This window comes from Carassius gibelio, chromosome A7, assembly GCF_023724105.1.
Source record: "Carassius gibelio isolate Cgi1373 ecotype wild population from Czech Republic chromosome A7, carGib1.2-hapl.c, whole genome shotgun sequence".
Classification (NCBI taxonomy): domain Eukaryota; kingdom Metazoa; phylum Chordata; class Actinopteri; order Cypriniformes; family Cyprinidae; genus Carassius; species Carassius gibelio.
The window spans coordinates 39,385,135-39,405,629 of record NC_068377.1 but is presented as its reverse complement, the minus strand read 5'-3'; the positions used below and the strand labels follow the sequence as shown (position 1 = coordinate 39,405,629).

At 40.4% G+C, this 20,495-nt stretch overlaps 1 protein-coding gene across 1 annotated transcript; it reads right to left on the bottom strand.

Annotated features, from left to right (window-relative positions):
- On the bottom strand, nt 1–18,955 carry LOC128017551 (mucin-5AC-like). Its single transcript, XM_052602954.1, has 17 exons — nt 18,931–18,955; nt 12,362–14,637; nt 12,113–12,289; nt 7,503–7,697; nt 7,277–7,375; nt 6,939–7,077; nt 6,046–6,848; nt 5,437–6,009; nt 5,151–5,345; nt 4,929–5,027; nt 4,542–4,680; nt 2,598–4,453; nt 2,184–2,381; nt 1,952–2,050; nt 1,514–1,652; nt 1,227–1,436; nt 1–913 (listed from the first exon to the last, which is right to left on the bottom strand). The coding sequence occupies exons 2-17, from the start codon at nt 14,585–14,587 to the stop codon at nt 867–869; spliced, it is 7,194 nt and encodes a 2,397-aa protein (XP_052458914.1). The 5' UTR covers nt 14,588–14,637; nt 18,931–18,955; the 3' UTR covers nt 1–866.
- Between the last annotated feature and the right edge of the window lie 1,540 nt (nt 18,956–20,495).

Genomic DNA, 20,495 nt, shown 5'->3' with positions numbered 1-20,495 from the left:
ATTTTCCATTTCCTTGTACTTTTACTATCTATACTTAAGTGCATATAGAATGAAGGAAATACTTAAGTGTGTAAGATGAAGAAAAAAATAACTTTTGTACAATAAATATCACATACTTTGAGACTTTTAATCAAGTAAATTTCTAAATGGTGATTTACAAACTTCTACCCTACACATTTGATCGATTTGTGGTTGTGTTAATAGTTTTTGAGCATGAGAGAATGTCACAACCTGTCCATGTTGTGTCTAATTCAACTTCTATCTAGTGTCATAAATTTCTTCTGAAAAACCATAGTGCTTGATTACACGTTCAGCCTTTGACCAACAATATGGGAAGTCTTTCACTAATTTACTATCCTGACTATGCATGCTGGTGGATTTAGCTTTGTTCTTTCTCACTTTAACCCTTAGTCCAAACACTGATCTACCAGTTTTTTTTGTTTGTTTTCTTTGTACTTGAACATTTTATTATGCATAAAAAAAAAAAAAGGTCTTCATTTAGAACTTACAGGCAATCAATAGATCGAGACAACAGTAAAAATAAATTAAGACATTTGAAAATAATTCTCTTAGATAATTTTAGCCACATGATGGCTCAGACAAAAAGTTATCACATTATCAGAATACAAACACTAACACTCGCAAAAAACATTCATAAACACAATCTCTCTCACACAAACACTCAGATTAAATAAATGATGTAATGCCCCTCTCCCCGTATTTTTAGCTCCTTTCTTCATTGTACCCAGAGTTGCACTATTGCACAGTTATAAATATGCAGAATAACATATACTTTGGTGTTGGGTTCATCAAGCGTTCAGTGCTCATCGACCAGTTTCAGAAAGCAAATGTGCTCGGCAGCATCCTTACAACAGGAGCACTGCAAGGATCCCTGAGAGAATTACCAGAGCAGCTGAAAAAAAATTCAATAATAATTTAGCTATTTATAAAAGAACTTTAATTGTTTTATCATAAACTTTTTGCTCAGCTAACTGCCTCTTGAAAACGATACAACTTCTATAAGCTATAGAGGTCAGAAACTTTCCTGTATTGTACACTTGTTCAGTCTGTTGTTCAAATACTATGCACCAATACATTTCAAATAAGAGCATTTAGCAACTAAAGAGTAGTCATTTGTTTCACTCTTTTTTTTTAACAAACTAGAGATTTTCTCTCAAAATGCAGATTTCGTCAGGCTATAAGTCTTTACTCTGATGAGTTCTTACCCTGAGATGCAGCATGATGCAGTGCATTGCTCCCAGCTGTAGTAGCAGGTTTTGCTTTAGTAGTAGTTGTCACAGTAGTAGAAACGGTAGTAGTGGCAGTATTATCTGTGTTTGTATTAGGTGTTAATATGGCAACGTCTGAGCTGTTAGTGTTGGTTAGATCAACCGATGAATTTGTAGACATTCGTGTGACTGGAGACCCCAGAGTGCCTGTGGAAATGAAAATATTAACATTTTGCTACTAACTGAAATCTCTTTTAAGTCTTTGTTCATAATGTTGCTCTCACCATTTGTAAAGTTGCCAGTAAAGAAAAAGAGGAAAGTATTTGTGTTTGCCGCACGGGTGTTAGTGCTGAGACCTGCAGCTACAAAAATGCACTGAATCCTGGTGCCGTTCACAGAGCCACGGAAGGATCCAGGGTTAAACTGCAAGATAAAACCAGTACAGATTTATTGCTGCAAAGTAGAGGTCAGAGTAAGTGAAGTTTTCCTCCACACATTCTATAAACCCTTTAGCTCTACTCTGTTTCACTTTCTTTCACTCACTGCTGTAGAATAAAATTGCATTGGTACTGTTTTTCATTGTTACTGTTCTACTGTATAGTTGTATCAAAACACTTTGTATGTTAAAGCCATCCCTGTTGCTGTCCATTGCCACACTGTAGTCCAGAATATTTTGTGCAAAGCTTGGTAATGAAACATCCTCTGTAAAAAGAGAGTCTTACAGTCTTATCTGGAGTCAGAATGGAGTTGTTCAGTCTGGCACGAATGAACTTCGCCACACCATTGTCATTGGCACAAGAGTAGACGGTGTCATCATCACCCTATGAGAAGGAAAGGTTAATAAGTCTAAGAATCCAAAATCACATTCTTTACGAAGGGAATTTACTTCTTTTTTTTTTTTTTTTTTTACATATATGAGACATATATGAGAAATAAATGTGATCTTTTTCAGACCTCCTTCTTGTCTGGAGACAGGCCAACTGCGATGTAACCGTTTGATTCCCCACTGAGCTCAAAAGTGAGGTTATCTGAGTTTCCATTCACCACTCTTGTGGAGGCGAAAATGCAGCCACTTGAGCTCGATGGATCACAGTTGGCTGGAGTAGAGAAACATGCCCTGTCCTTCTTACAGTTGTCCTTGGTGACTTTCTCCTGCAATGTTACATTCACATTAACCATGAAATGTAATGAAATTAATATTTATGAAATGTATAAAATCTTAAGTGAACTCATCAGGTCACAGCAATTTGTCATCCAACACAAGACAATAGCTTTTGACAACATTGGATTTACTTCACCTTCACCACAACAGGCAACACAATCATATACACGAACAAAAAACTGGCTCGCCAGTCTGTTCTCACTTACATTTGTTGTACCACTATTAGCTGTAGATACTCCAGAGGCAGTAGATGCAGTGGGATTTGAGGATGCAGTGGAATTTGATGTTGCAGTGGAATTAGGTGCGGTGGTGTTCGGGGCTTTAGTGGTGTTTAATGCTACAGAGGAATTAGATGCAGTGGTGTTTGGGGCTGTAGTGGTGTTTAATGCTACAGAGGAATTCGATGTTGTGGTATTTGGGGGTTTAGTGGTGTTTAATGCTACAGTGGAATTAGATGTGGTGGTGTTCGGGGCTGAAGTGGTGTTGAATGCTACAGTGGAATTAGATGTGGTGGTATTTGGGGCTTTAGTGGTGTTAAATGCTACAGAGGAATTAGGTACGGTGGTGTTCGGGGCTGTAGTGGTGTTTAATGCTACAGTGGAATTAGATGTGGTGGTATTTGGGGCTTTAGTGGTGTTAAATGCTACAGAGAGATTAGGTGCGGTGGTGTTCGGAGCTGTAGTGGTGTTTAATGCTACAGTGGAATTAGATGCGGTGGTGTTCGGGGCTGTAGTGGTGTTTAAGGCTACAGTGGAATTAAATGTGGTGGTATTTGGGGCTTTAGTGGTGTTAAAGGCTATAGAGGAATTGTATGCGGTGGTGTTCGGGGCTTTAGTGATGTTTAATGCTACAGAAGAATTAGATGTGGTGGTGTTCGGGGCTGTAGTGGTATTTAATGCTACAGAAGAATTAGATGTGGTGGTGTTTGGGGCTGTAGTGGTGTTTAATGCTACAGTGGAATTAGATGATGTGGTATTCGGGGCATTAGTGGTGTTTATTGCTACAAAGGAATTAGATGTGGTGGTGTTTGGGGCTGTAGTGGTGTTTAATGCTACAGTGGAATTAGATGATGTGGTATTTGGGGCTTTAGTGGTGTTTAATGCTACGGATGAATTAGATGTGGTGGTGTTCGGTACTGTAGTGGTGTTTAATGCTACAGTGGAATTAAATGATGTGGTATTCGGGGCTGAAGTGGTGTTTAATGCTACAGAGGAATTAGATGTGGTGGTGTTCGGGACTGTAGTGGTGTTTAATGCTACAGTGGAGTTAGATGATGTGGTGTTCGGGGGTTTAGTGGTGTTTAATGCTAGAGAGGAATTAGATGTGGTGGTGTTTGGGGCTGTAGTGGTGTTCAGTGCTACAGTGGAATTAGATGATGTGGTATTCGGGGCTGAAGTGGTGTTTAATGTTACAGAGGAATTAGGTGCGGTGGTGTTCAGGGCTGTAGTGGTGTTTAATGCTACAGTGGAATTAGATGATGTGGTATTCAGGGCTGAGGTCGTGTTTAATGCTACAGAGGAATTAGGTACGGTGATGTTCGGGGCTGTAGTGGTGTTTAATGCAACAGAGGAATTATATGTGGTGGTGTTCGGGGCTGTAGTGGTGTTTAATGCTACAGAGGAATTAGGTGCGGTGGTGTTCGGGGATGTAGTGATGTTTAATGCTACAGAGGAATTAGCTGGGGTGGTGTTCGGAGCGGTAGTGATGTTTAATGCTACAGTGGTATTTGATGTGGTGTTCGGGGCTGATGTTGTGTTTAATGCTACAGAGGAATTATGTACGGTGGTGTTCGGGGCTGTAGTGGTGTTTAATGCTACAGACGAATTAGGTACTGTGGTGTTCGGGGCTGTAGTGGTGTTTAATGCTACAGACGAATTAGGTGCTGTGGTGTTCGGGGCTGTAGTGGTGTTTAATGCTACAGATGAATAAGGTGCGGTGGTGTTTGGGGCTGTAGTGGTGGAATCTGTAGTGGGTGTTATTACTGAAACATCTGTGCTGTTAGGGTTGCTTAAGTCCACTGAACCATTTGTAGACAGTCTAGTGACTGGAGAATCCAGAGAACCTGGAAAGGGGAATAAATGGAGGAGAAATATTTACATCTACAAAGAATATTTACAAAAGATATGCCACATGATCAGTTTTGCACTCACCATTTGAGACACTGCCTGTTACAAAGAAGACATAAGTGTCTGTGGTTGCCGCACGAGTGAGGCTGCTGAGACCTGCAGCATTGAAAATGCACTGAATCTTTCCTCTATTCACTGCACCACGGAAACTTCCAGGGATGAACTGCAGCAACACAGAGATATTATTATTACTGAGAAAGTCAATTTTAGTATGTTACAGTATATTTGAATGGCCTTTAATCATTATTGCACATTTACACATATTTTAAAAGCAACCTTTGAGACCTGTGTGGATAGTACTATTTTCTGTTTTCATATAATACTGTATTGTTTACTGTAAATAACATCCTAAAATGCAAAAAATTGGCATAGTATCATTTATACAGAAATCTCTCTGGAAAAGGGCCTTACTGTGTTATCCTGAGCCAGTCTTTGATTGTTCAGTGTGGAACGGAAGAACTTCAGTGCACCATTGATATTGGCGCAAGAATAGACAGTGGCTCCTTGACCCTGAGAATTTGAAGAGTAAATTAGTCAGGAAACCATATTTACTTACAAACCATAATTACAGTGCTTAAATGTTAGATTCTATTAAAAGAAACACGGTTGAAACAAATTGATTTGATATCTTACACTGTTGTCACGAGAGAGGCCTGCTCCAATGTAACCATCTGTCTCGCCACTGAGCTCAAAAGTAAAATTATCTGTATTTCCGCTCACTCCTCTTGTGGAGAGAAAATAGCAGGAACCTTCTGCACCTGGATTACAGGAAGGTGGAGCGGAGAAACATGCCCTATCCCTCCTGCAGTTATCCCTGCCAGTGATGTCCTGTAATAATAATAATAAAAAAACATTACTTGTGCTTTAACAGTCAGGATGGTTACTGTCATTTTTAACAGGACAACAAAAATGGACTTACTGGTGACTGTGTATTAGAGCCTGATGTTGTTATAATGTTGGTTACAGTGAAGGGGCGTGTCTGGGTTGGGTTTGTGGTAATATTGGGAGGCCGTGTCTGGGTCAGGTTGGCAGTAATGTTGGGAGGGAGTGTCTGGATCAAGTTGGTGGTTATGTTGGGAGGGCTTGTTTGGGTCTGGTTGGTGGTTATGTTGGGAGGGAGTGTCTGGGTCAGGTTTGCAGTTATGTTTGGAGGGTGTGTCTGGGTCAGGTTGGTGCTTATGTTGGGAGGGAGTGTCTGGGTAAGGTTGGCAGTTATGTTTGGAGGGAGTGTCTGGGTCAGGTTGGTGGTTATGTTGGGAGGGAGTGTTTGAGTCAGGTTGGTGGTTATGTTTGGGGGGGGTGTCTGGGTCAGAATGGCAGTTATGTTTGGAGGGGGTGTCTGGGTAAAATTGGTGGTTATGTTGGGAGGGAGTGTTTGAGTCAGGTTGGTGGTTATGTTGAGAGGGGGAGTCTGGGTCAGGTTGGTGGTTATGTTGGGAGGGTGAGTTTGAGTTTGGTTGGTGGTTATGTTAGGAGTGAGTGTCTGGGTCAGGTTGGCAGTTATGTATGGAGGGTATGTCTGGGTCAGATTGGCAGTTATGTTTGGAGGGAGTGTCTGGGTCAAGTTGGTGGTTATGTTAGGAGGGATTGTTTGAGTCAGGTTGGTGGTTATGTTGAGAGGGGGTGTCTGGGTCAGATTGGTGGTTATGTTTGGAGGGGATGTCTGGGTCAGACTGGCAGTTATGTTTGGAGGGGGTGTCTGGGTCAAGTTGGTGGTTATGTTGGGAGGTATTGTTTGAGTCAGGTTGGCGGTTATGTTGAGAGGGGGTGTCTGGGTCATGTTGGTGGTTATGTTGGGAGGGAGTGTTTGAGTCTGGTTGGTGGTTATGATAGGAGGGAGTGTTTGGGTCAGGTTGGTGGTTATGTTGGGAGCGAGTGTCTGGGTCAGGTTGGTGGTTATGTTGGGAGGGGGTGTCTGAGTCTGGTTGGTGGTTATGTTAGGAGGGAGTGTCCAGTTCAAGTTGTCAGTTATGTTGGGAGGGAGTGTCTGGTTCAGGTTGGTGGTTATGTTGGGAGGGAAGGTTTGAGTCTGGTCAGTGGTTATGTTAGGAGGGGGTGTCTGGGTCAGGTTAGCAGTCATGTTGGGAGGGTATGTCTGGGTCAAGTTCACAGTCGTGTTGAGGGGGCCCGTTGGAGTCAGGTTGGTGGTAATGTTTGGAGGGATCGTCTGGGTCAAGTTTATAGATGCCACAGCGGTGGTTGATGTTGCTGTGGTATTAGATGCAGTGGCATTTGTACTGGGTGTTATTATGGAAATATCCGTACTGTTAGGGTTGCTTAAGTCCACTGAACCATTTGTGGCCAGTCTACTGACTGGAGAATCCAGAGAACCTGGAAAAGGAGTAGAGGGAAGAAAATGTAATATTTTTTTGTTTCAAAACAAAATATATGTCCCTTACTTGATAAAAGTGTTGCACTTACCATTTGATATGCTCCCTGTTACAAGGAAGACAAAAGTGTCTGTAGTTGCAGAACGGGTGGTGCTACTAAGACCTGCAGCATTGAAAATGCATTGAATCTTTCTACCGATGACTGAGCCTTTGAAGCTTCCAGGGATGAACTGCAGCACAACAGAAGGAATATAAGTTAATATGACACTGCTAGGATGGGGCATAAAACTACTTCTGAGAATACATATACAGTGCTATGGCAAAATATTTGCTATTGATGCTGTATTGTTTACTGTAAAGAACATCCTAAAATGCTAAAAATTGTCATAGTATCATTTATACAGAAGTCTCTCTGGAAAGGGGCCTTACTGTGTTATCCTGAGCCAGTCTTTGATTGTTCAGTGTGGAACGGAAGAACTTCAGTGCACCATTGATGTTGGCGCAAGAATAGACAGTGGCTCCTTGACCCTGAGAATTTGAAAAGAGTAAATTAGACAGGGAACCATATTTACTTACAAACCATAATTACAGTGCTTCAAATGTTAGATTCTATTAAAAGAAACATAGTTGAAAATAAATGTATTTGATCTCTTACAGTGTTGTCACGAGAGAGGCCTGCTCCAATGTAACCATCTGTCTCGCCACTGAGCTCAAAAGTAAAATTATCTGTATTTCCGCTCACTCCTCTTGTGGAGAGAAAATAGCAAGAACCTTCTGCACCTGGATTACAGGCAGGTGGAGCGGAGAAACATGCCCTATCCCTCCTGCAGTTATCCCTGCCAGTGATGTCCTGCAATAAAAAAATAAAACATTACTTGCGCTTTAACAGTCAGGATGGTTACTGCCACTTTTAACAGAACAACAAAAATGGACTTACTGGAGACTGTGTATTAGAGCCTGATGTTGTTATAATGTTTGTTACAGTGAGGGGCCGTGTCTGGGTCGGGTTTGTGGTAATATTGGTAGGCAGTGTCTGGGTCAGGTTGGCAGTAATGTTGGGAGGGAGTGTCTGGATCAAGTTGGTGGTTATGTTGGGAGGGCTTGTCTGGGTCAGGTTGGTAGTTATGTTGGGAGTGAGTGTCTGGGTCAGGTTGGCAGTTATGTTTGGAGGGTGTGTCTGGGTCAGACTGGCAGTTATGTTTGGAGGGGGTGTCTGGGTCAAGTTGGTGGTTATGTTGGGAGGGAGTGTTTGAGTTTGGTTGGTGGTTATGTTGGGAGGGTGTGTTTGAGTTTGGTTGGTGGTTATGTTAGGAGGGAGTGTTTGAGTCTGGTTGGTGGTTATGTTAGCAGGGAGTGTTTGAGTCTGGTTGGTGGTTATGTTAGCAGGGAGTGTTTGAGTCTGGTTGGTGGTTATGATAGGAGGGAGTGTTTGGGTCAGGTTGGTGGTTATGTTGGGAGGGTGTGTTTGAGTTTGGTTGGTGGTTATGTTGGGAGGTAGTGTTTGAGTCTGGTTGGTGGTTATGATAGGAGGGAGTGTTTGGGTCAGGTTGGTGGTTATGTTGGGAGTGAGTGTCTCGGTCAGGTTGGTGGTTATGTTGGGAGTGAGTGTCTGGGACAGGTTGGTGGTTATGTTTGGAGGGGGTGTCTGAGTTTGGTTGGTGGTTATGTTAGGAGGGAGTGTTCGGTTCAGGTTGTCAGTTATGTTGGGAGGGAGTGTCTGGTTCAGGTTGGTGGTTATGTTGGGAGGGAGTGTTTGAGTCTGGTCAGAGGTTATGTTAGGAGGGGGTGTCTGGGTCAGGTTAGCAGTCATGTTGGGAGTGTATGTCTGGGTCAAGTTCACAGTCGTGTTGAGGGGGCCCGTTGGAGTCAGGTTGGTGGTAATGTTTGGAGGGACCGTCTGGGTCAAGTTTATAGATGCCACAGTGGTGGTTGATGTTGCTGTGGTATTAGATGCAGTGGCATTTGTACTGGGTGTTATTACGGAAATATCCGTACTGTTAGGGTTGCTTAAGTCCACTGAACCATTTGTGGCCAGTCTACTGACTGGAGAATCCAGAGAACCTGGAAAAGGAGTAGAGGGAAGAAAATGTAATATTTTTTGTTTCAAAACAAAATTTATGTCCCTTACATGATCAAAGTGTTGTGCTTACCATTTGATATGCTCCCTGTTACAAGGAAGACAAAAGTGTCTGTAGTTGCAGAACGGGTGGTGCTACTTAGACCTGCAGCATTGAAAATGCATTGAATCTTTCTACCGATGACTGAGCCTTTGAAGCTTCCAGGGATGAACTGCAGCACAACAGAAGGAATATAAGTTAATATGACACTGCTAGGATGGGGCATAAAACTACTTCTGAGAATGCATATACAGTGCTATGGCAAAATATTTGCTATTGATGCTGTATTGTTTACTGTAAAGAACATACTAAAATGCTAAAAATTGTCATACTATCATTTATACAGAAGTCTCTCTGGAAAAGGGCCTTACTGAGTTATCCTGAGCCAGTCTTTGATTGTTCAGTGTGGAACGGAAGAACTTCAGTGCACCATTGATGTTGGCACAAGAATAGACAGTGGCTCCTTGACCCTGAGAATTTGAAAAGAGTAAATTAGTCAGGGAACCATATTTACATACAAACCATAATTACAGTGCTTTAATGTTAGATTCTATTAAAAGAAACATAGTTGAAAATAAATGTATTTGATCTCTTACAGTGTTGTCACGAGAGAGGCCTGCTCCAATGTAACCATCTGTCTCGCCACTGAGCTCAAAAGTAAAATTATCTGTATTTCCGCTCACTCCTCTTGTGGAGAGAAAATAGCAGGAACCTTCTGCACCTGGATTACAGGAAGGTGGAGCGGAGAAACATGCCCTATCCCTCCTGCAGTTATCCCTGCCAGTGATGTCCTGCAATAAAAAAAAAAAAAAAAAAACATTACTTGCGCTTTAACAGTCAGGATGGTTACTGCCACTTTTAACAGAACAACAAAAATGGACTTACTGGTGACTGTGTATTAGAGCCTGATGTTGTTATAATGTTTGTTACAGTGAGGGGCCGTGTCTGGGTCGGGTTTGTGGTAATATTGGGAGGCAGTGTCTGGGTCAGGTTGGCAGTAATGTTGGGAGGGAGTGTCTGGATCAAGTTGGTGGTTATGTTGGGAGGGCTTGTTTGGGTCTGGTTGGTGGTTATGTTTGGAGGGAGTGTCTGGGTCAGGTTTGCAGTTATGTTGGGACTCTGTGTCTGGGTCAGGTTGGTGGTTATGTTGGGAGTGAGTGTCTGGGTCAGGTTGGCAGTTATGTTTGGAGGGTGTGTCTGGGTCAGACTGGCAGTTATGTTTGGAGGGGGTGTCTGGGTCAAGTTGGTGGTTATGTTGGGAGGGAGTGTTTGAGTCAGGTTGGTGGTTATGTTGAGAGGGGGTGTCTGACTCAGGTTGGTGGTTATGTTGGGAAGGTGTGTTTGAGTTTGGTTGGTGGTTATGTTTGGAGGGAGTGTTTGAGTCTGGTTGGTGGTTATGTTAGGAGGGAGTGTTTGAGTCTCATTGGTGGTTATGATAGGAGTGAGTGTTTGGGTCAGGTTGGTGGTTATGTTGGGAGTGAGTGTCTGGGACAGGTTGGTGGTTATGTTTGGAGGGGGTGTCTGAGTTTGGTTGGTGGTTATGTTAGGAGGGAGTGTTCGGTTCAGGTTGTCAGTTATGTTGGGAGGGAGTGTCTGGTTCAGGTTGGTGGTTATGTTGGGAGGGAGTGTTTGAGTCTGGTCAGAGGTTATGTTAGGAGGGGGTGTCTGGGTCAGGTTAGCAGTCATGTTGGGAGTGTATGTCTGGGTCAAGTTCACAGTCGTGTTGAGGGGGCCCGTTGGACTCAGGTTGGTGGTCATGTTTGGAGGGACCGTCTGGGTCAAGTTTGTAGATGCCACAGTGGTGATTGATGTTGCTGTGGTATTAGATGCAGTTGCATTTGTACTGGGTGTTATCACTGAAATATCCGTACTGTTAGGGTTGCTTAAGTCCACTGAACCATTTGTGGCCAGTCTACTGACTGGAGAATCCAGAGAACCTGGAAAAAAGAATAGAGGAAGTAAATGTAATATTTTTTTGTTTCAAAACAAAATATATGTCCCTTACTTGATCAAAGTGTTGCACTTACCATTTGATATGCTTCCTGTTACAAGGAAGACAAAAGTGTCTGTAGTTGCAGAACGGGTGGTGCTGCTAAGACCTGCAGCATTGAAAATGCATTGAATCTTTCTACCGATGACTGAGCCTTTGAAGCTTCCAGGGATAAACTGCAGCACAACAGAAGGGATATTACTTAATATGACACTGCTAAGATGGGACATAAAACTACTTCTGAGAATGCATATACAGTGCTATGGGAAAATCTTTGCTATTGATGACACAAAAATTATCTAAACCATACAAGCAAAATTAAATCAGAATGGCTGAAAAAAAACACAAAAAATAAAAAATAAATAAAAAGTTTTGGCTAGTCAATGCAGTACAGTACTTAAACACTATTTAAATATTCTGACATTAAAATGCACAGTTCATGCTTAAAAGCCTCCAAATATCACAGAACAAAAGCTTGACTGGGCCACAATTCTTCTACAGAATTAAATAACTACAGGCATTTGCTTGTGTTATTGTTTGGTATTATAGGTTACTAGCAAGAGGATTTGGCAGTCAAAGCTATTATATTTTAATTAGATTTCATGCATTAATGGTCTCTGAAAGAGGGCCTTACTGTATTATCCTGTGTCAGTATTTGATTGTTCAGTGTGGAACGAATTAACCTCAGTGCACCATTCAATTTGGCGCAAGAATAAACTGTGGCACCCTGACCCTATGGACAAGGAAAGTAGAGTCAAAATAGATTAGTCCAACAACCAGATACCATTATTTCATCTAATTGAATGTAATGTTTAATATTTAAGCATTTTAATCTTAATTTCTAAAATAAATATCAGATAAAAAAGTAACAGGATTGAAAAGCTTACACTGTTGTCTCGAGATAGGCCAGCTCCAATGTAACCATCTGTCTCACCGCTGAGCTCAAAAGTAAAATTATCTGTATTTCCGCTCACTCCTCTTGTGGAGAGAAAATAGCAGGAACCTTCTACACCTGGATTACAGGAAGGTGGAGCAGAAAAACATGCCCTATCCTTCCTGCAGTTATCCCTGCCAGTGATGTCCTGCAATATGAAAAAAATACTTTAACAGTCCAGATGGTTACTGCTATTTTTAACAGGAGAAAAACAAATGACTTACTGGTGACTGAGTATTAGAGTCTGATGTTGTTATAATGTTTGTTACAGTGAGGGGGCCTGCCTGGGTCGGGTTTGTGGTAATATTGGGAGGCAGTGTCTGGGTCAGGTTGGTACTTATGTTGGGAGGGATTGTCTGGGCCAGGTTGGTGGTTATGTTGAGAGGGAGTGTCTGGGTCAGGTTGGCAGTTATGTTGGGAGGGGGTGTCTGGGTCAGGTTGGTGGTTATGTTGAGAGGGAGTGTCTGGGTCAGGGTGGCAGTTATATTGGGAGGGAGTGTCTGGGTCAGGTTGGCAGTAATGTTGGGAAGGAGTGTCTGGGCCAGGTTGGTAGTTATGTTGTGAGGGAGTGTTTGAGTCTGGTTGGTGGTTATGTAAGGAGGGTATGTCTGGGTCAGGTTGGCAGTTATGTTGGGAGGGGGTGTCTGGGTCAGGTTGGTGGTTATGTTGGGAGGGAGGGTCTGGGTCAGGTTGGCAGTTATGTTGGGAGGGAGTGTCTGGGTCAAGTTGGTGGTGATGTTTGGAGGGAGTGTTTGAGTCTGGTTGGTGGTTATGATAGGAGGGAGTGTCTGGGTCAGGTTGGCAGTTGTGTTTGGAGGGGGTGTCTGGGTCAGGTTGGTGGTTATGTTAGGAGGGAATGTTTGAGTCTGGTTGATGGTTATGTTTGGAGGGGGTGTCTGGGTCAGACTGGCAGTTATGTTGGGAGGGTGTGTTTGGGTCAGGTTGGTGGTTATGTTGGGAGGGAGTGTTTGAGTCTGGTTGGTGGTTATGATAGGAGGGAGTGTCTGGGTCAGGTTGGCAGTTATGTTGGGAGGGGGTGTCTGGTTCAGGCTGGTGGTTATGTTAGGAGGGAGTGTTTGAGTCAGGTTGATGGCTATGTTAGGAGGGGGTGTCTGGGTCAGACTGGCAGTTATGTTGAGAGGTGGTGTCTCGGTCAGGTTGGTGGTTATGTTGGGAGGGAGTGTTTGAGTCTGGTTGGTGGTTATATTAGGAGGGTGTGTCTGGGTCAGGTTGGCAGTCATGTTGGCAGGGTATGTCTGGATCAAGCTCGCAGTCGTGTTGAAGGGGCCCGTTTGAGTCAGATTGGTGGTCAAGTTGAGAGGGCCCATCTCGTTCTGGTTTGTCGTAATGTTGAGAGGGCCCATCTGGGTTGGGTTTGTGGTCATATTAAAAGGACTCATTTGGTTTGTGGTCATGTTGAAAGGGCTCATTTGGTTCGGGTTTGTGGTCATATTGAGAGGGCCCATCTGGGTTGGGTTCATGGTCAAGTTAAAAGGGCTCGTTTGGTTCGGGTTTGTGGTTATGTTGAGAGACCCCATCAGGGATGGGTTTGTAGTTATATTTAGAAGACTTATTTGGTTTGTGTTTGTGGTCATGTTGAGAGGATCCATTTGGGTTGGGTTTGTGGTTATGTTAAAAGGACTCATTTGGTTTGTGTTTGTGGTCATGTTGAAAGGGCCCATCAGGGTTGGGTTTGTAGTCATGTTAACACCCACTTGGTTTGGGTTTGTGGTTATGTTAAAAGGACTCATTTGGTTAATGGTTGTGGTCATGTTGTAAGGGCCCACCTGGGTTGGGTTTGTAGTCATGTTAAAAGGGCTCATCTGGTTTGGGATTGTGGTTATGTTGAGAGGCCCCATCAGGGAGGGGTTTGTGGTTATATTAAGAAGGCCTGTCTGGGTTAGGCTGGTAGTCATGTTGAGAGGGCCCACCTGGGTTGGGTTTGTGGTTATGTTAAAAGAGCTCATTTGGTTCAGGTTTGTGGTCATATTGAGAGGGCCCATCTGGGTTGGGTTAGTGGTTATGTTAAAAGGACTAATTTGGTTTGTGGTCATGTTGATAGGGTCCGTCTGGTTTGGTGTCATGTTAAAAGGGCTCATCTGGTTCGAGTTTGTGGTCATGTTGAGAGGGCCCATCTGGGTTGGGTTTGTGGTTATGTTAAAAGGACTCATTTGGTTTGTGGTCATATTGAAAGGGCCCATCTGGGTTGGGTTTGTGGTCATGTTAAAAGGGCTCATCTGATTTGAGTTTGTGGTCATGTTGAAAGGGCCCATTTGGGATGGGTTTGTAGTTATATTAAGAGGGTATGTGTTTGTAACGGGGTTGGTCATGTTGAGAGGAATCATTTGGGTAAGGTTTGGGCTTATGTTGGTAGGTCCTGTTTGAGTCAAGTTCGTTGTTATGTTGACGGGACCAACCTGGTTTGGGTTGGTAGTCATGCTGGGTATGTCTGTCTGGGTCAGGTTGGTGGTAATGTTGGGTGGTTGCGTCTGGGTCAGGATGGTGGTAATGTTGGGTGGTAGCGTCTGGGTCAGGTTGGTGGTCATGTTGGTTGGTAGCATCTGGGTCAGGCTGGTGGTCATGTTAGAAGATATCCAGCTGTCTGTAGTGTTGCTACTGCTTGTTGTATTGCTCCCATTGACACCAAGCATCATGCATGCTATCCCCAGGATAGCCACATAGATCCATTTACTCCTCATCCGTGATCTTGGTGTGCTTATATATCTGTTAATCTTGCAGTTTGTGTTATCTATAATAAAAAAGCAATTTATATGTGATGTCAAAAGCCATTAATAAAAGGCTGACTTTATCTGAAAGACTTTGTCTTTCATTATCTTTCATCAATCTTTCGCAGACACAAACAAACATGAACATGGATCCTAAATTCATCATCATCTTAGTTTATTTAACATATCTTATTTAGTAATGTACTATTGATAAATATTATGGAATTTTAACAGTTTAACCTTAACACTAACATGAGTTTTGTTTAATGACTTTTCATTTCTTTATCTCAGCAGTGGTTGTTTGTTTGATGGAACTAATACACTGTCTATGCAATCTTAGAGCAATTCTTATGTTCACACTAATGTTACACCACAGTATATACTACACAGTGCAACCATTTAACCTTCTTAGTATGGTAAAATGTAAAACTGCATAATTTGATAAAAATCCTAAAAAAAATTCCATCCTCAAAACTAAGTGAGCATAAAAAATGCAACTAAATCAAAATTTTAAAGATAAAATGTAAAAGTTCATGAGTTCGACTACAAATGGAATGAGAGGAGCAGCTTTCACACTCAACCAAACTAACATTACTACCCCATCAGAATGTTTTGCTCTTATAAACATGAAACATGCATAATAGTATCCAATTGCAGAGTCGCAGCCCTAATGAATGGAGAAGAGCAATGGTCAAAGATGTCGATCTAGCACATATTTACAAAGAAAATCCAATTATAAAGCAGCAGAGCTTTGTAAAGAGCTCAGAGTAATAAAAACAATATGATTGCCAGAATATCCCTTACAAAAAAGAAGTTTATTCAAGTGTGCTCTTAGTATACTAGGAAAAATAGGAAAATATGCTTTTAGTTTACTTTATTTGTATTCTCAGTAATGGGTTTTATGCACTTCTCAGAAATATACTTAAAATGACATTTAAGTATACTTGATTTATACTTACAAAAAGTCTAAATATATTTGAGCTATACTCCTATGTGCTTTCAGGATTATACGGTAGAGGGCGCTAGTATGCATCTTCTGTACAGAATTAAAAAAAAAAAAAAAAAACAAGTGAAGAAGAAAAAGAAACACCAGATACTAACACAGGTAATCTAACACAATCATCTGATATTAAATAGCATCAAAACTGTAACGTTATGGAATAAAATATCGACTGCTGAAGAGATAATTATTCCAGTCAAGATTTGAGGTGTTGACTAGGGATGGGTACCGAAACCCGGTATTAAAATGGCCCCGGGGCTAAATTATGAAAGACCGTAGTATCAGTAAGAACTGGTACTGGAGGTGGGGAAAAATTATGTACTATGTATTTTTGCTTAATAATGTTATCGTGCACATTTTATCTTATGAAACATTTCTAATGTGCGATCACATTAAGACGTTTGTCTGTGAGATCTGCGAGGTCTCTCATGCGCGCCGCGGAGGCTGTCAGTCTCACACACACACACACACAAACACACACACACACACACACACACCACAACGAGCCCGGCGCCTGCACAGATATGAAAACTCCCGCTTAATTAAGAGTGACGATGGCGAAGAGATTTGCTTTATAATGTTATAGTGCACATTTTATCTTAGCAAACATTTCTAAATTGCGATATTATTAAGACGTTTGTCTGTGAGATCTGCGAGATCTCTCATGCGCGGCGCGGAGGCTGTCATTCACACACACACACACACACACCAAGAACGAGCGCGGCGCACACACAGACAGGGGCCGTTCACATATCATGTAGTTTGCGCGCTCAAGTTCATTATTTCAAATGTAGGCGTGCGGTATGCGCGCTCATAATGGAAGCGAAGCGACGCGCACAGCTGATAGCTGTATGTGGATTTTTAAATTAATTTAGTAGCAGTGCTACTGCAAGCAGTTTTTAGTGCTGCAAATCCATTCATCCATTGCTGAAATTCCTGCCTCTTCATGGAGAAAGCAGGTCATGGTTGCTTAGCAGGAGCGCAAGTACCCGAAGGCTTTGGGGGAAAAAATCTGAAAGTGGTGTGCCTAGAGTTTTCCACGCGGTTTTAGACGCGATATGTGAACGGCCCCTTACAGTACGAAAACTCCTGCTTAATACAAAGAGTGATGATGGCGGAGAGATCAACACGTTCCAAAGTGTGGTTATTCTTCATTAGAGTGCAACAACATTTTGCATGTAAGGGCGGAAGCACAAGCAGTCTGTCAAAGCATCTTTCATAAGTGCATTATGTGCAGACAGAGAAATGCAAAGTTTTCGACTGCCTAACACAACACAAAGTACCGATAAGAATACCGTTAAAGTACCGTACCGTTAAGCAGTATCGGTAAGAGTAGTAATACCGTTAAAACCTTAACGAGACCCTACTGTTGACCAACTCCATCTACATTTTGATTATCATTATGAATCCAATTCATATTCTTTTTTCAACATTTTATTCAGTGTTATTTCTTTACTTATATATTTTTTGTAAAATACCCACATTGAAGTGTTTAAAAAAAGAATGCATAAAGCTAGAATAAAATGTTTTTGTTTACAAGCATATACCCTGTTCTTTCTTTGTATGTTGTGTATGCTTAGATATTCATGTAACAAAATATATACAAATTAAAACCTAAATAAGGACCTAGTAGTATACTTAAAGTATGATGTAAAGTTCACTTATGAGTATGCTTGCAGTATAAAACTACTAAACTAGTAGTTTACTGAGACTATACTTCAAAGTGTACAAAGTATTTAATTAGTAAACTATCAGTATACATATAAGTTCACTTTTAATATAATTCCAGTACAAACTACAAACATAGGTAAACTTGTTGTGTACTCAAAGTTTGCTACTGTTATACTTAAAGTATACTTAAAATTATGCTTGTATATACTAAGTGGGCCAATTTAGTCCCAAAGAGTACTGAAACATTACACTTACAAGTATACTACTGGAACACTGATTTTTGTATACTTGCTACATGAAGTATACTTAAAAAAATATACTTGAACTTTACTTAAGTATACTGAATAAAATAAACTCGAAGTATATTACTTTCTGGTAAGGGATATTTACAGGGATTTTTAAAAGGTCCTGTTCACACAAGATCTATGGTAGCTTGACGGTAATTTTCCAGTAACGACTGTATGTGTGAAATTTTAATTGCGTTCAAAAAACATTCATCTGGAAAAAACAGTGTATCGCACTAGATTTGTAACGTAAAATTATTAAAAACCTTTTCCAACAAAGGAGAATACTTTAACCTATGTCTAAATAAGTCATGTATTGTACATCATGATTTCAAAATAAAATTGCGGTCAAATATTTACATTTAATGGATTTAAATATTAATAACGCTGTAAAAGGAAACATCACCAGGCCATTGTCGCCCTCTGCAGGTATTTGTTTTAATTCATAATGTACTAAAAGGGATAGTTTTTATTTTCCTATTATGGAAGTCAATGGGAACCAGCAACTGTTTGATTACCGGCAATCTTCATAATATTATATTTTATGTTCAACATAAGAAAGCCACTCATACAGGTTTGGAACGACATGAGGGTGAGTAAATGATGACAAAATTTTCATTTTTGGGTGAACTATCCCTTTAAGTTGGTTGGTTCATACTATGTAGAGGCATATTGCATTATGGATTTTAAGTTTTGTTAAGCACAGTCATGTAATTTCTTGGTTTTTATATTTTATTTGAGCCAATTATAAATGCCTCATCGTCAGTTAAATAAATAAAAAGTCATAGAATGGTTTTCGCTTAGGTCTGTTTGTGTAACCCCTTTAATTGATTTATATTTTCATAAATAATTTGAATTATACTCCAAAGATAAAATATATTAAATTGATAGGCTATCTAATATTCATTCAATACAATGCATAATACGATTTTTAATTTGAGATCAAACTCAGATAAAAAACTCAGATTTAAAATAATAATAATAATAATAATAATAATAACAATAATAAATTGGTATTTGAACACACAGGTAATAAAAAAAACAGTAACTCAAATTTTACACATTCACTTTAGTTGAACAAAAATGTATCAATGTATTTGAATTCTAAAACAAAAATAGCCATACAAAAGCTTTTTGTTTTAATGAATTATTACACAAACACTTTTTTTTTTTTTTGATGCAATGACAGCTAGATATTAAAAATCATGATACATATCAGCCATTTCTAATCATTTAAATTTATCTCATCTGATAAATCTTTTTATAATGCAATGTCATTAAACGTATCTGTCTGTGGATTCATGCAAATTCACTCAGAAGATTAACAACCGCTTGTAAAGAAAGTGTAAAGCGTTTCTTACCGGTGTGTGAGATGTTCTAGGAGTTTAGGATAAATGGTGGAGGTGTCAGAGCTTCTCTGGCTTTAATAACTCAGGGCGGGACCGGGAGGGTTGGACACACTGGTTTTAACTTTAATTCTTTTTTTTCTTTTTTTACTTCAGACTTCGTCATTAGCATCAAACATGAAAGCAAAATGAATATACATTATTATGGCTTGATTGACAGGTTTTCTTCATCAGAGTCTGACAAACACTGGTCATTTTCTTGTTTAATGCCCCTATGTAAGTGAATAAATGTAGTTGTTCATTTGAAACCAATTTGATATAGATTAATATAATTAAATAATATTTAGATGTTATGAAATGTCTGACATTTTCATGTCTGAAATAGGGTAGAGAAATAGAAAAAGTATAAGGTGAATGTATCTCCTCCTTAATACAAAATTTAGCCAAAGTACTATAACTAAACTTACATAATATAAGCAAAAACACAAAATGTTTACAATTAAATAAATAAATAATTAAAGCCAAAAAACTCATTTTCAGACGTTTTAATAGTGTATCATGTTCTTATAGTAGTAATTGGTATTTTGGCGTAAATGTTGGTTATATTTCAATGGGGTTATTGCAGTCTGATGCCGTGTATCACTGCCTCCTTCAGCCTTTGTTCAATAGTATCTGCAAACTCTTCTCCAAATATTTACTCAGGGTGAGGTTTAGACAATTACATTGTTGTTTCCAGTTGTTGCCAATTAAATGTCAGAGCAACATGTCATGCATTCAGTTTTTCATAGTCTAGTCATTTTAAGACAAACTAGATAAACTTATGATAAAACATACACTATAAAGCAAGACTCTGCAAGTCTCAAAAAAGGAATGAGAGTACAAGAATTTCAGCATCTATCTTGGTATTTGTAGAAACAATCACGATTCCTTTATTTTGTCCTTTTCGGCACTGTGACTCCTATTTTAGGTAACTGTACTCAACATTGTCCTGAGTGTTAGCTATTACTTTATGTAAGATCTTACAGCATAGATGAAGTTATTGTTTGAGCTGTTTACCAGGATCTCTCACAATGAAGCGACTGCGTTTCACACCCAGACAGAGGACAAATATGTGAAATACGTACATAAAATGTGGATTCTTCTACACACCTTTTGTCATTTATCATCAGACTGGGAACTCAAATGACAAAGCTTGAAAAGCTTGACGTGAAGTATTTTCTCGACTACAGTTTTCTTTCCTTTGTACTGTAAATACCGGAGATACAGATATTGTATATTACCTCAAACACTGTAACAAGAGCATCACGCTACAGCTCTTGGCCGTAGTTGTATTAGATGTGACGTATTCACACTTTACTATTTGATTCAAAGATCAAACCATCTCTGCTCAGGTCCAACAGCATCCATCACACTACGGCTGATGGTTTCCAACACAAAACCAATGCGTTTCACTGGAGTGTTCAGTGTTATATTTGAGCTCAGAGTCAGACAGCAGCCACGCCAAGTTATTAAAACTGTATTCTCATTTTCTCTGAATGTTCAAGTGTTTTAAAACGTATTTTTTCCCTCGTTACACAAAA

What these genes read in the sequence shown, in the direction of transcription:
- LOC128017551 (XM_052602954.1), bottom strand. Translation starts at nt 14,587, where the DNA reads ATGAGGAGTAAATGGATCTATGTGGCTATCCTGGGGATAGCATGCATG. An exon ending in GCTCTAATACACAGTCACCA is followed by an intron (nt 5,346 to 5,436) that starts GTAAGTCCATTT and finishes TTATTATTACAG; the next exon opens with GACATCACTGGCAGGGATAA. An exon ending in GCATCATGCTGCATCTCAGG is followed by an intron (nt 914 to 1,226) that starts GTAAGAACTCAT and finishes ATTTTTTTTCAG; the next exon opens with CTGCTCTGGTAATTCTCTCA.